The 15,308-nt window shown below is 41.6% G+C and overlaps 1 protein-coding gene across 3 annotated transcripts in view; it reads left to right on the top strand.

Annotated features, from left to right (window-relative positions):
- The window catches only part of atp9b (ATPase phospholipid transporting 9B (putative)), a 341,291-nt gene that overhangs the window by 66,280 nt on the left and 259,703 nt on the right, over positions 1–15,308 (top strand). For 2 of the 3 annotated variants that reach the window (XM_033019056.1, XM_033019058.1), the window contains exons 3-4: positions 4,437–4,587; positions 11,969–12,082. In XM_033019056.1, coding sequence (XP_032874947.1) covers positions 4,437–4,587; positions 11,969–12,082 — 265 coding nt within the window. The remainder of the gene's footprint in view (positions 1–4,436; positions 4,588–11,968; positions 12,083–15,308) is intronic. The other variant, XM_033019057.1, reaches the window with a different exon arrangement.

Below are 15,308 nucleotides of genomic sequence, written 5' to 3'. Positions count from 1 at the left end.
TGAATTTCTCCAAAACCTTTGTTTTGAATTGCAGAAACCCTGCTTTGTTTGTATGCCTTCACACATAATATGATCAGTTTTCCCTCTTGATTGATGTGCAGGCATAATTCCTTTTATTTAAGCTTTTTTTTCATTATCCATGGGAGGTAGTTGAGGCTGGGATGATCCCAACATTTAAGAAACAGTGAGACAGTTACATGGATAGGTCAAGTTTGGAGCGAAATGCACCAAACGCAGGCAGGTGGGACCAGTGTAGCTGGGACATGTTGGCCGGTGTGGGCAAGTTGGGCCGAAGGCCTGTTTCTACACTGTCTCTATCACTCTACGACTCCATCTGGCTTTCCCAAAACGTGAGTTTCTTGTTGCATTCGTAAGTCGAGTGTGGATGCAAAGCAGTTTTCTTTGAAATAGTTTTAAATTTGTATGATATAATTTAGATAAAGTGCTTTGTTCTAAGGTTAATCCCTCATTGTTTATGTATAAAGTAAAAGTTTAACATTTCGAGCAAAAATAGCTCCTAAGATTTGAAGCATTTGGCCCGAATGATTGAGGGATAAATATTAGCCAGATGTAATAGGAGCTGTACTACACCGCCCAACTGAAGATGAACATCTTTACTCAAATGAGCAGGTAGGTTTGTGTGACAGACAGGCTGTCAAAATCGACTTGCAACCTTCTGGCTAGGAGGCTGGCACCCTACCAACGTGTTCAGCCTTTTAAATGTATTAACTTTACAGTTGTATGAAGGAGTTTTGTGATAAATACACTATCTTCTCAGTAAATTATTTCCATGATATTGTTTTTCATGTACTGTACTTGCTACAGATCCTATCATGTTGCCTATTGTAATTAAAATGAGGATTCTGTGAGGGGTAATTTGCTATCTTAGTACATTGGCATTCTACTTTTCTCCACTGATATGTATGTATAAAATAACATTGTCACTATTATAAGTGGTGTACAATTTCCCTGTCTAAATTGTGCTATATCCAAGGTTATGGTATATCAAAAGAACATTAAAGTAATAGGTTGCCGTACCACAAAAACTGTTCTCAATCATGCTTCATTGAGCAATTATAACCTAATACATTGAGGCAGTGGCGGATGTGAAGAATTAATTACTTTATTCTTTGCCTACAATGAAAAAAAATTAAAGATACGGAGACAACAGAGCATTTTGTGACCTCATATACTGCTTTTTTTGTAGTGTGTGACTGCTGCATTGAAAGGTTATAGGCAATTGCAATGCTGCCCAAAAAATGCTTTGAACTCCTTATTTTAAAAGAATCACAATATATTTAGAAGCTTGTACTGTTTTATTACAATGGCATTCAATGGAACCTAGAAGATAGAACAGTAGATCACGTGAAAAGGCCCTTTGGCCCATAATATCCATGCCAAACATGATGCCAGGTTAAACTAATCTGTTCTGCCAGCATGTGATCCATATCCCTCCATTTCCTGCATATCCATGTGCCATTCTAAAAGCCTATTAAATGCCACAATTGTATCTGCCTCCACCCCATCATCCCTGACAACACATTCTAGGCACCCATTGCACTAAAAAAAAATTGTCCTGCACATCTCCTTTATATGTCCTTCTCATCCTTGACATCTTCACCCTGGAAAAATGGCTCTGACTGCCTATTTGTGCCCCTCATAATTTTACATTCTTACTGGACCAGGTGCAGACCCACAAGGCCTGTTCCCCAAGGCAATATTCCACCACTGACCCATAGCCCCCAATTGCGCAGGTGCGGCTGAAAGGTTCCCGTTATGACACCAGAGATCCCCGTTGTGACGTGTGTCACGGCAACCCTCCCCTTACTGTGCCTCGCCATCCCTCTTCCTGCCCCTATCCTCCTCCATTCCCTCTCATCCCCATCACTCATCCCCCAGCACTCCCTCCCCCTCCTCCACCCTCCTTTCCCCTCTCCTCCTCCCCAGCCCACTCCCTCCCTCATCTCTCCCTCCCTCTCCTTTCCCCTACCCTCAGTCACTCCCTCCATAACCCCTTATCCTCCCTACCCCCATCCACTCCCTGTATCTCCCTCCTCACCTCCCCCTATCCCACACACCCACAAGGAAAATCGCGATATTTAAAAAAAACATTTTTTTTAATGAAACCTCTCCCCTAACCGAGCCCCTCACAATGAAATTCTTTTTTTTTTAATGAAACTCTCAATGAAAATCACGTTTTTTCTTTTTAAATGTTAGCTGTTAATAAAAACGGAAGAATTAGATTAGTTATTTTTTTAAATCACGATTTTATATGTAAATGAGATTCGGGATCCGATTGTGACGTAATTGTGAGGTCGAACGGGATCCCATTATGATGTCGAACGTGGCTGATGGGCAGGAAAAGTGGTTTAAAGTGATTTTTGTAAAGTTTAAAATGTCAATAACTTGTAAAATATAACATCAATCAGAACAAAACTTGTTTTATTTACATCCCAGGACAATGGTTAGGAAGGTGGGCCAAAAGGTAGCGCTATCGTGTACCGTTTTGGCGAGGTTTCGGCACCTCACGCACGCATGCAAACAAACAAGATGAGAGTTTTTGTTTTATATACGCACGCACCCTATCACCAAGCCACTCTCCCATTCCCCCCACCACCACCACCACCACCAATGTCTGCTCTCCCAACGCAACCCGATTTCCCCAACGCAATATTCCACCACTTGCCCGTTCCCCCAACGCAATATTCCACCACTCACCCGTTCCCCCAACGCAATATTCCACCACACACACACACACACACACACACACACACACACACACACACACACACACACACACACACACACACACACACACACAGCTCCTTTTCCCCATCCTCCGCCCTATCAACTCACGCATAGCCCCCAACTGCGCAGGCGCGGTTAGAGAGGGTGGGGGTGTTGAGGTATAGAGGGAGGGGGTGGGGGGTAGGGATTGAGGGGTAGGAGGAGTGTGCGGCGTCACAGGGGTCGGCTGGTTCCCGAACGCTATACTCCACCACTCACCCATAGGTCCAAATACTCACCACTCCCTAGAGAGGGAGGGTGGTTAGAGAGGGAGGGGGTAGATAGGGAGTGGGAGGACAACTTGTTCCTTTTGATCTTATTTGATTGTGCACGAGCAGGTTCATTGCATTTGTGGAAACACGTGAAGGTTGCAATATCCCACCCCTGTCCCATTGTGATGTCATATGTCAATGAGGTCCATTGTGTTTGGACATCTGTGAGATGGCACTGTGACATCATCAATGGAATGTGCTGCAAGAGTCTCCCACTGAAAAGCAGTTAATGTTTTAAATACACGATTAAAACATAAACTTCGGATATATAGGTTGAAATGCAACGGGAAGATGTTTATCCCGTCGAGGGAAAAAATTTGAGTAGCATGTGTGAAAATGGGAAGGCTGCGGCGAAGCGTTTTGGAAGACGATACAAATTAAGGAGATTAAAAGAAAGCCAACACAATCCTGCATACACACATTGGACATCCGGTGGCGCTGTTGATAGCTGCCTCCGCCGTCAGTCCGGTATCTTTTTGTTTTTTTTGTTACGTTTGAAGAGCGTTTTTTTGTGGTTTTTTATGTCTATGTTGGCCGATTAGGAAAAGGGGAGATGCAACGAGACCTGGGTGTCATGGTACACCAGTCATTGAAAGTAGGAAGGTACACAAAAATGCTGGGAATGACAGGACAATATGAAATGTGATTCCGATTGACATTTTTATAGCAATGCTGAGATCTTTTAATCGATTCATGAAAATCGCATAAAATACATGGACAATTTGATATTTTTGGGACATATGAAATCGTAGTAGATAGCATTTGGTCTATCATGGCTGCTTCACCGGTTATGGCTGATCTTTTGCAGGTGGCATTTACTTGCACTATCCTCATATCCAACTCTAGGCAATAATTAAAGATGAAAGAATGGGTCGACTGGGCGTATCCACTGGAATTTAGGAGGATGAGAGGGCATCTTATAGAAACATATAAAATTCATAATGGATGGGACAGGCATCAAATGTTCCTGATGTTGGAATCCAGAACCAGGGGTCACAGTTTAAGAATAAGGAGTAGGCCATTTAGGACTGAGATGAGGAAAAATCTTTTTTACCCAGTGAGTTGTGAATCTGTGGAATTCTCTGCCACACAAGGCAGTGGAGGCCAATTGACTGGATGTTTTCAAGAGAGAGTTAGATATAGCTCTTTGGGCTAACAGAATCAAGGGATATAGGGAAAAAGCAGGAATGGGGTACTGATTTTGGATGATCAGCCATGATCATATTGAATGGCGGTGCTGGCTCGAAGGGCCGAATGGCCTACTCCTGCACCTATTTTCTATGTGTCTTGTGTTTCTAATTCCGTAATTTGAAGTTAAATTCTAACCTCTGTGATCCATGAAGAGTAGATGAACATCTAGGTTCTTGTATCTTTCAGTTGCTGCGATTGGCTGACCAACATCTGTCGGAGAAGGCAACAGCTTAAAGCTCGCACAGTATGGCTGGGACATCCAGAGAAGTGTGAGGAAAAATATCCAAGGAATGCTATTAAAAACCAGAAGTACAACCTCTTCACATTTGTGCCTGGGGTGAGTAAGTGTACTGTTTGGAATACATTTCCTTTGAATGGAAATAGGGAAGTTCTAATTCAGAATCACCTCTTTCAGTTTGTAGGAAAGAACTACAGATGCTGGTTTAAATCTAAGGTAGACACACAATGCTGGAGTAACTCAGCAGGTCGGGCAGCATCTCTCGATAGAAGGAATGGGTGAGTTTTGGATCAAGACCCTTCTTCAGAGATGCTGCCTGTCCTGAGTTACTGCAGCATTTTGTGTCTACCAGCTCTTTTAGTTCATTTGTTCCCAGTGTCAATATTTTCGTTCCATTTTAGTAATCACAGTTACTTGGTTAAAGCTACACTTGGATATAATAACTTACCCAATCAGGTTGAAAAAAAAATTTACCACTTGCACAATATGTGCAATAAATAATGTCTGACGAATCAATTTCTAAAGAGCCGTGTGGTGCTGAACTTTGTTTTCTCCAGATGCAAATAGACAATAGACAATAGGTGCAGGAGTAGGCCATTCGGCCCTTCGAGCCAGCACCGCCATTCAATGTGATCATGGCTGATCACCCCCAATCAATACCCCGTTCCTGCCTTCTCCCCATATCCACTGACTCCGCTATTTTTAAGAGCCCTATCTAGCTCTCTCTTGAAAGCATCCAGAGAACCTGCCTCCACCGCCCTCTGAGGAAGAGAATTCCACACTCACCACTCTCTGAGAAAAAGTGTTTCCTCGTCTCCGTTCTAAATGGCTTCCTCCTTATTCTTAAACTGTGGCCCCAAGTTCTGGACTCCCCCAACATCGGGAACATGTTTCCTGCCTCTAGCGTGTCCAAACCCTTAACAATCTTAAATGTTTCAATGAGATCCCCCTCATCCTTCTAAACTCCAGAGTATACAAGCCCAGCTGCTCCATTCTCGCAATCCCGGGAATTAACCTTGTAAACCTACGCTGCACTCCCTCAATAGCAAGAATGTCCTTCCTCAAATTAGGGGACCAAAACTGCACACAATACTACAGGTGTGGTCTCACTATGGCCCTGTACAACTGCAGAAGGACCTCTTTGCTCCTATATTTGATTCCTCTTGTTATAAAGGCCAACATGCCATTCGCTTTCTTCACTGCCTGCTGTACCTGCATACTTTCATATACTGTTGTGTTCAAGAAGGAACTGCAGATGCTGGAAGATCGAAGGTACACAAAAATGCTGGAGAAACTCAGCGGGTGCAGCAGCATCTATGGAGCGAAGGAAATAGGCGACGTTTCGGGCCGAAACCCTTCTTCAGAAAGTATACTTTCATATACTGATGAAACCTCACATTTATCCGCATTAAATTTCATCTGCCATGCATCTGCCCACTCCCCTAACCTGTCCAAGTCACCCTGCATTCTCATGGCATCCTCCGCACTGCCACCCAGCTTTGTGTCATCTGCAAATTTGCTAATGTTACTTTGAATCCCTACATTCAAATCATTGATGTATATTGTAAATAGCTGCGGTCCCAGCACTGAGCCTTGCGGTACCCCACTAGTCATTGCCTGCCATTCTGAAAGGGACCCGTTAATCCCTAACCTTTGCTTCCTGTCTGCCAACCACTTCTCTATCCATGTCAGCACTCTACCCCCAATACCATGTGCCCTAATTTTGCCCACTAATCTTCTATGTGGGACCTTATCAAATGCTTTCTGAAAGTCCAGGTACACTACATCCACTGGCTCTTCCTTGTCCATTTTCCTAGTTACATCTTCAAAAAATTCCAGAAGATTAGTCAAGCATGATTTCTCCTCCGTAAATCCATGCTGACTCGGACCGATCTCGTTACTGCTATCCAAATCTTCGACTAACTCATCTTTTATAATTGACTCCAGCATCTTCCCCACCACCGATGTCAGGCTAACTGGTCTATAATTCCCTGTTTTCTCTCTCCCGCCTTTCTTAAAAAGTGGGATAACATTAGCTACCCTCCAATCCACAGGAACTGATTCTGAGTCTATAGAACATTGGAAAATTATCACCAATGCATCCACGATTTCTAGAGCCGCTTCTTTAAGTACCCTGGGATGCAGACCATCAGGCCCTGGGGATTTATCAGCCTTCAATCTTACTTGTGCAGTCATAAATGGAACATGGCTGAACCTCTAGATCCCAAAGGTGCTTTTCAAGACCAGTCATGGCTTCAGTGGAAAATAGCCCCCAGGTGGCACGGTTCCATTGCCATCTATTGGCTTGGCATGTTTTCGCTCAAACTTTAATTATCTTGTGTCAAAGCTATTGAAAAGTTACGATTAAAATGTTTTTGATACATTAGAGACATTAAAAACCTATTGAAGTTATATTTGTAGTAAAGAAAATTGTTGCTCAAAAACACATGCTGTGACATTGGTTATTCAGCAAGTTCTGTATCAGCGGTGGATCTTTGCAAGTTTCTCTCTTTGATACAGTTGGTTGAAGCTGCAGCTCCTGCAGCCAGTATGGTGTAGCTTGAAATCTCTCAATTTTATCAAACTTCTCCTGAGGAAATAGACTGGCAAATGTGGTTGATTTTGTTAAAAGTATCTTAATTGCTATGAAAGATAAACTAATAGATGCTTTATGGGATCTTTAGAAAACTCTAATATCCCATCAGCCTTGACATCTTCAGGCACATGCTGATTCTGATTGAACCTTAACTACTACCCCACTATTGTGAATATACCAAGCTGATTTGACAATACGATACGTTAGGACTTTATTTATCCCAGGAGGGAAATTGGTCTGCCAACAGTAATAAAACATAACAAGATGCATGAAACATGAAATTAAAGTGACGAGTGGAAAGTCCAGAATTGGGGATGTGCAAAGATTGGCGGGGAGGGATGAGGAAGTGGGATAAGGGGGAGAGTAGCCAGTCTAACCCATGACAGAAGGCAGAGGAGTTGTACAGTTTGAAAGCCACAGGGGGAAAAGGATCTCCTGTGGTGTTCTGTGCTGCATCTTGGTGGTGAAGTCTGTTGCTGAAGGTGCTCCTCAGATTGACTGGTGTCATGGAGGGGTTGAGCTGTTTATCCAAGATGCTCTGCAGTTTGAGGAGCATCCTCCCCTCCAAGACCATCTCCAGTGAATTCAACTCCACCCCCAGACGGAGCCAGCCTTCCTGTTGAACTTGTTAATTCTGTTGCCATCCACGGCCTTCGTCCTGCTACTCCAGCATACGACAGCGAAGAAGATGGCACTGCTGCCACCGATTGATAGAACATCTGCAGCATCTTAGCTAGAGCATGACCTAATTTAAACATATTTAAAGTTTTAAGTATATGTTGGTCCTTCATCATGTCAATGTATTGCAAATGCAATTTTTTTGTTTAGTTAAAAGTTTCCGTAAACAAGTCCGAGATTTCAATTGACAATAATAAATAGAGGTCTCCTGATTTGCTTACAAGTAACAGCCAAATTGGATTTGTCATAGCAAAACAGCAGTTGCAAACAACCTGAGAGTGTGAAATGACTCAGAAGTTGACTGCACCAGATTTATGGAGCAATATCTTTTAACTTTAGTGGTGGATTTGATATCATTTTGCTGAAAACAAAACTTTTGTGCATTTTGCAATAAAACTGGCATGGTGGTAGTTCCATTGTTTGGATGCTTTTGTGTTATTACATTGAATTGTATAGATTGTATTACATCAAAACAGGCCATTTGGTGCAAGTAATCCATCTGTGTTCATTCCACGAGTTTCTCATCTGCTGCTTCTCGGCAAGTTCAGTGCAGGACAAATTGCATCATTTAGGTGTGTCTATACAGCTTGCATTAGCCACTCTATTTGAAAGCATGTTCCAATTACTCCCTAAATAAAGAGGTTTATTTTGAATTCTCCCCTCTATTTATTGGTGTTAGTTATATTTTTACAGCAACCTTGATGTCCCATTCAATTGAAAACAGAGCTGTGCTCAATTTATCAGTCCTTTTCATAATCTTAACATTTTGGGTCATCCAAGAGATAATATCAGATTGCAGCACAGGAGCCACTTGCCTTACTGAGTCCAGGTCACATCTATGTAAGAACGATGCAACAAATGTTACTCCCCAGCCTTCCTTTTTCTTGTACGTCAGCAATTTCTTCCCTCTTCAGGATCTTATTCAGTTCCCAGATGATTCAGTCTTTCTTGCTGGGTATAACCTTTCATCTCCACAACCATCACTGAGCTTCCTGCTTCCTGTTAGAAATGCTGTCAGTATCTGGGCAGGCATAAAGCAGGAAGTTTTGAAATGAGTTTCGAGGAAAAATCCGGCTGTGCACAGTTTTCTGATGAGCATTGGTATTGGATGTAGCACAAGCACACATTTAAGTTGTCTGCAAAGTTGAAAAAATAATTGCATACTTTTGTAGGGGGAGCGTCTCTGAAACATCAGGGAAATAAATGCTGCTTTTTGAGATTATCTGCGAAAATGATTGTGCTGCCCAATTTATTCCCTTTCACACAATAGCATATGGCACTATCTTGTTATTTTTGATGAATTTCCTGGTAGTTGCCTACAAATGTGGTCACGAGTCTGTAAATTAAAAATGCCAGTACCTTTTTGATGACCTACTAGACCTCCTGTTAGGAAATGTCCTGCTGGACCTCCTGTTAGGAAATGAGACGGGTCAGGTGGCAGAGGTATGCGTTGGGGAACAGTTCGGGACCAGTGATCACAATACCATTAGTTTCAATATAATTATGGAGAGGGTCAGAACTGGAACTAGGGTTGAGATTTTTGATTGGAGAAAGGCTAACTTTGAGGAGATGCGAAAGGATTTAAAATGAGTAAATTGGGACAGTTTGTTTTATGGGAAAGATGTGGAAGAGAAATGGAGGACATTTAAAGGTGACATTTTAAGAGCACAGAATCTTTATGTCCCTGTTAGGTTGAAAGGAAATAGTAAAAATTGGAAAGAGCCATGGTTTTCAAGGGAAATTAGACACTTGGTTCGGAAAAAGAGAGAGATCTACAATAATTATAGGCAGCATGGAGTAAATGAGGTGCTTGAGGAGTATAAAGAATGTAAAAAGAATCTTAAGAAAGAAATTAGAAAAGCTAAAAGAAGATATGAGGTTGCTTTGGCAAGTAAGGTGAAAGTAAATCCAAAGGGTTTCTACAGCTATATTAATAGCAAAAGGATAACGAGGGATAAAGTTGGTCCATTAGAGAGTCAGAGTGGACAGCTATCTGTAGAGCCAAAATTGATGGGGGAGATATTGAACAATTTCTTTTCTTCGCTATTCACCAAGGAGAAGGATATTGAATTATGTGAGGTAAGGGAAACAAGTAGAGTAGCTATGGAAACTATGAGGATCAAAGAAGAGGAAGTACTGACACTTTTGAGAAATATAAAAGTGGATAAGTCTCCAGGTCCGGACAGGATATTCCCTAGGACATTGAGGGAAGTTAGTGTAGAAATAGCAGGGGCTATGACAGAAATATTTCAAATGTCATTAGAAACGGGAATAGTGCCGGAGGATTGCGTACTGCGCATATTGTTCCATTGTTTAAAAAGGGGTCTAAGAGTAAACCTAGCAATTATAGACCTGTTAGTTTGACGTCAGTGGTGGGCAAATTAATGGAAAGGATACTTAGAGATAATATATATAAGCATCTGGATAAACAGGGTCTGATTAGGAACAGTCAACATGGATTTGTGCCTGGAAGGTCACGTTTGACTAATCTTGAATTTTTTGAGGAGGTTACTCGGGAAATTGATGAGGGTAAAGCAGTGGATGTTGTATATATGGACTTCAGTAAGGCCTTTGACAAGGTTCCTCACGGAAGGTTGGTTAAGAAGGTTCAATGGTTGGGTATTAATGGTGGAGTAGCAAGATGGATTCAACAGTGGCTGAATGGGAGATGCCAGAGTAATGGTGGATGGTTGTTTGTCAGGTTGGAGGCCAGTGACTAGTGGGGTGCCACAGGGATCTGTGTTGGGTCCACTGTTGTTTGTCATGTACATCAATGATCTGGATGATGGTGTGGTAAATTAGATTAGTAAGTATGCAGATGATACTAAGATAGGTGGGGTTGTGGATAATGAAGTAGATTTTCAAAGTCTACAGAGAGATTTATGCCGGTTGGAAGAGTGGGCTGAAAGATGGCAGATGGAGTTTAATGCATGGTAAATGGTAGGGAATTGAAGAATGCAGGTGAACAGAGGGATCTGGGAATAACTGCACAGTTCCCTGAATGTGGAATCTCATGTAGATAGGGTGGTAAAGAAAGCTTTTGGTGTGCTGGCCTTTATAAATCAGAGCATTGAGTATAGAAGTTGGGATGTAATGTTAAAATTGTACAAGGCATTGGTGAGGCCAATTTTGGAGTATGGTGTACAATTTTGGTCGCCTAATTATAGGAAGGATGTCAACAAAATAGAGAGAGTACAGAGGAGATTTACTAGAATGTTGCCTGGGTTTCAGCAACTAAGTTACAGAGAAAGGTTGAACAAGTTAGGGCTTTATTCTTTGGAGCGCAGAAGGTTAAGGGGGGACTTGATAGAGGTCTTTAAAATGATGAGAGGGATAGACAGAGTTGACGTGGATAAGCTTTTCCCACTGAGAGTAGGGAAGATTCAAACAAGGGGACATGACTTGAGAATTAAGGGACAGAAGTTTAGGGGTAACATGAGGGGGAACTTCTTTACTCAGAGAGTGGTGGCTGTGTGGAATGAGCTTCCAGTGAAGGTGGTGGAGGCAGGTTCGTTTTTATCATTTAAAAATAAATTGGATAGTTATATGGACGGGAAAGGAATGGAGGGTTATGGTCTGAACGCAGGTGTATGGGACTAGGGGAGAATACGTGTTCGGCACGAACTAGAAGGGTCGAGATGGCCTGTTTCCGTGCTGTAATTGTTATATGGTTATATGGTTATATGTGATAATTGCCAAGGCATACCAATTAGTCTCTTTGTCCTGTGAATTGAGAGGTTTCAAGATCAGGCTGCTTCAATTGATTCAAGATTTTAATATTTTCTGATTGCTTTTTTCCTTCAATCCAGTCGTTCATTATTAACTCAATCTTTCTCTCCACTAGTTCTTTGACCCATTGTTGATTCCACTGTTCAATAAAATCCTGCTTGCCATGCTGCCTTTCTATTATTAACCCACACTTAGCAAATGTTAGCAAAGTTTTTTAGCTGAAAGTATAGTAAAAAAGTTCACTTCATAGTATGTACTGTGAGATGCACATCCACATTCTGCTGTATTAACACTGTGCAGATGCTGCCTGACATTACTGAAAATGCAATTTGCATTCCCACTATTTTGTTTTATTTTTCTCTAGCCTCTTCCAAGCATCTTTTCTAACAAAGCATTTAAAACTGCCAGCACTAATAAATTGTCTTGATAAGATGTGAAAAGGAAGTGTGCTCTAATTATTATAATGTTATTTTTCAGGTCTTGTATCAACAATTCAAGTTTTTCTTGAATCTTTATTTTCTGGTCGTATCATGTTCACAGTTTGTCCCATCATTGAAGATAGGCTATCTATATACATACTGGGCTCCTCTAGTAAGTAAAATTTGTCTTCTCCTGTACTATGCTTTTAAACTGTTACCTTTGCAAATAATAAAACATTTTTGAAATTATAGAAATTGTAGGAAATCCAACCTTTAATTGTTTTCAATCGTACACTGCAAATCTTTTTAGCATCATTTTAAGCAATTTGAAACAAGAAATTTGAGGGAATTATCCCGTCTTAAATAGTAATACATTTTTGGGGTGTATTTATTTGGTGACAATAAATAATGAGAACAGATTTAAATTGTCATGGAATATATTCTGCAAATGCGTCAAAACATGATACCATTGAACAACCTCAATAAGTTGTGTCATGCTACCGAGGTTACACGTCATCAAATATCCTGTTTACACTGCAAATAAATTGTTGTGTTTGTAATAAAAAGAAAATGCAGATGCTGGTTTATACTAAAGATAGATACAAAGTGCTGGAGTAACTGGATCAAGCAGCATCTCTGGAGAAAGTGGATGCGTGAAGTTGCATGTCGGTACTCTTCTTTAGACTCTTTCACACCATTCAGGGTCCCGGCCTGAAATGTTACCTATCCATTTTCTCCAGAGATGCTGCCTGGCCTGCTGAGTTACTCCAGCATTCTGGGTCTATCTTCAGTTTTGGTTCCATTGATTCCGTCTAAATTATAATAATAATAATAATAAATTTTATTTTTATAGCGCTTTTCTAAGACTCAAAGTCGCTTTACAATAGTAACAGACAATAGCAAACGGAGAAGCGGCGAACAAACAGCGCCAGCGTCCTCTCCGTGCAGCACATAAAGAAAGAATACAGACATAACAATAATAGACATTTAATCGGAATAACATATAATCGGAATATAACAAATAATAAAGACATCACAGAGACACAAATTAAAAACAGTATTCAATCCAAAAACAGAAAATCAAAAACACAGTGTGAAGAGAGAGCAGCGGCAACCATTCGTGCCAGCGTCCACTCTCCCTTCACGGCAGCCATCTTGGACACAGACCTACAAGACTACAGTTAGACAAAAAAAAATCATCCCCCCACAGTGGATAGCACTATGGGGGAAGGCACAATGTCCAGTCCCCACCCCATGTTCACCCCAAAGTCAGGCCTATTGAGGCCACCGCAATTGCCTCTACGGAGGCCCGATGTCCTTGGCCGTTCTCACCGGGTGGTCTTGCCCCGGCGTCGGGAGAGTCCTTTCGGCGGCTGGGCCACTTGGAACGGCCGCTTTCTGGTTGGAGCCCGCAGCTGCCGAAGCCGACAAGGCCGCGCCGGTTTGGAGCTCCCAGGCTCCAGATGACAAAGTCGGCGCCGCCTCTCCGCAGCCCGCAGCCCGGAGTTGTTGCTCTCGGCGGTCCAGCTCGCCAGAGCTCCAGCGCGTCGCTCCAGCGCGGCGACCCAGGCAAGGCATCGCCCGCTCTGCTCCGCTCCAGATTATATATATAAATTATAATCCCGGGGAGCCATGCACGCGGTTCTTAAATGGTCCTTAAAGTTCATGACCATTCCAAACATCTTCAGTCCTTGAAAATAATTCATTTAAAATAAATTTGTTTCTTTGCCTCACTGGTTTTTCTGAAAACTTATGATTGCTTATCCTGGAACAAATTAATTTTAATCAATAGCTTCAGGCCGAAGATTGTGCCTATGTAAAACTCTCTGAGCTGGCATTTTTCACCAGAGTTGCAAACCAACAGTGCACAGATAAGAGTTTAAATCCTCCCATAGCTGTAGGAGAAGTTGTGAAAAAACCCCATTATATTTATTATGTTTAAGAAGTAACTGCAGATGCTGGAAAATCGAAGGTGGACAAAAATGCTGGAGAAACTCAGCGGGTGAGGTAGCATCTATCGAGCGATGGAAATAGGCAACGTTTTGGGTCGAGACCCTTTTTCAGACTATTTATTATGTTCTTTTTAGAGCAGGTAGCATTACTAGCTCTTACTCCAAGCCCACTGCAATATGGTTGATTCTTAACCACCTTCTGAAGGCATTTAGGCAATGAGTAAATGCTGACACAACAGCTACAATTGCATCCAGCAAATGGCGTATGGGTTGCAACTACAGGCAAAGCAATCTTTTACAGCTTGGCATGAGTCTGTAATACAGGTTGAAATTTGCAATGCCAGACGAGCATATGCCCAAATGGTTGACTATGACTCCAGCTGTAGCTGTGTGACTTTGGTTTGTGATGTACATTCACAAACACTACACTATCAAAAATAAATCCAGGAACTAGAACTATGAAATGAAAACTGAAAATCTACAAATATTCTGCCATGCAACATCTGTGGAGAGGGGTAAAGAGTTAGTTAACTCCTCTCTTTACAGAAGCTATTTGATCTGAGTATATCCACCTTTTCTACTTTTATTTTCCATGACTCTACCACATTCATGCATAATGTTTAACTCCAGAAGACTTGTACTGTGAGGCTTTGTCACTGGATTTGTTTTTTTCTGCTGTGCCAACATTTATTCTTGCTGTCTAATTGCCCATGAAATGAGTCGCGTTTCAGATGGTGGTTAAGAATCAACCATATTGCAGTGGGCCTGGAAATACATAGGCAAGAGGAGGTAAGATTTCCTGCTCTCAAAGACATAATGCACATGATGGATTTTTACTTACAAATTCCCATGTTGCTGTGGCAGTATTTAAACTCTTTGGGCTGTCCGACTACACCTCTGGATTGCTATTCTCTGAACAAAATTGCTATGCCTTTTTTTTCTGTTATTGTTCCCCTTGCATGGCAGTCCATCAGCAACCTAACTTTTCATAGAAGGTATGCAGCTTGTATAGTAAAACACTTGCAGCTGCAAACATAAGCGTATTCATGTTGAAAGTATGATATTTTAAAAACTTAATTAAAGGTCCCAGACAGCGGCTCTAAAAATTCACAGCAGCCTAAAATGATTATCTGGATGCTTGCCTACTGAGGGTGAGGGCACATTTAAGTACTGCTGTTCCAGACTGCTGTTTCCTAAGTGATCTCTATTTCATTGCTTGAACTTGAGAATGGTTGAATAAAATACTGCTTGGTACCAATTTTCCATGAGGGGTCTGATTTGAGCTCAGTTCCTGTTTACATTTTAGTGTGGCTATTATTATTATTATTATTTCAAATTGTCAGGGAGCTCTTGGAGCACCTAAACAATTATAATTCCGTCAAGATTCCACTATAAAGTTTGTCGAATGCTCATTAAGTGGGGCAACATAAAAAGTATTATTTTTGT

Source organism: Amblyraja radiata, chromosome 4 (genome assembly GCF_010909765.2).
Source record: "Amblyraja radiata isolate CabotCenter1 chromosome 4, sAmbRad1.1.pri, whole genome shotgun sequence".
Classification (NCBI taxonomy): Eukaryota; Metazoa; Chordata; class Chondrichthyes; order Rajiformes; family Rajidae; genus Amblyraja; species Amblyraja radiata.
Note: the sequence above shows the minus strand (reverse complement) of the source record. Positions and strands in the feature narration are given on the sequence as shown.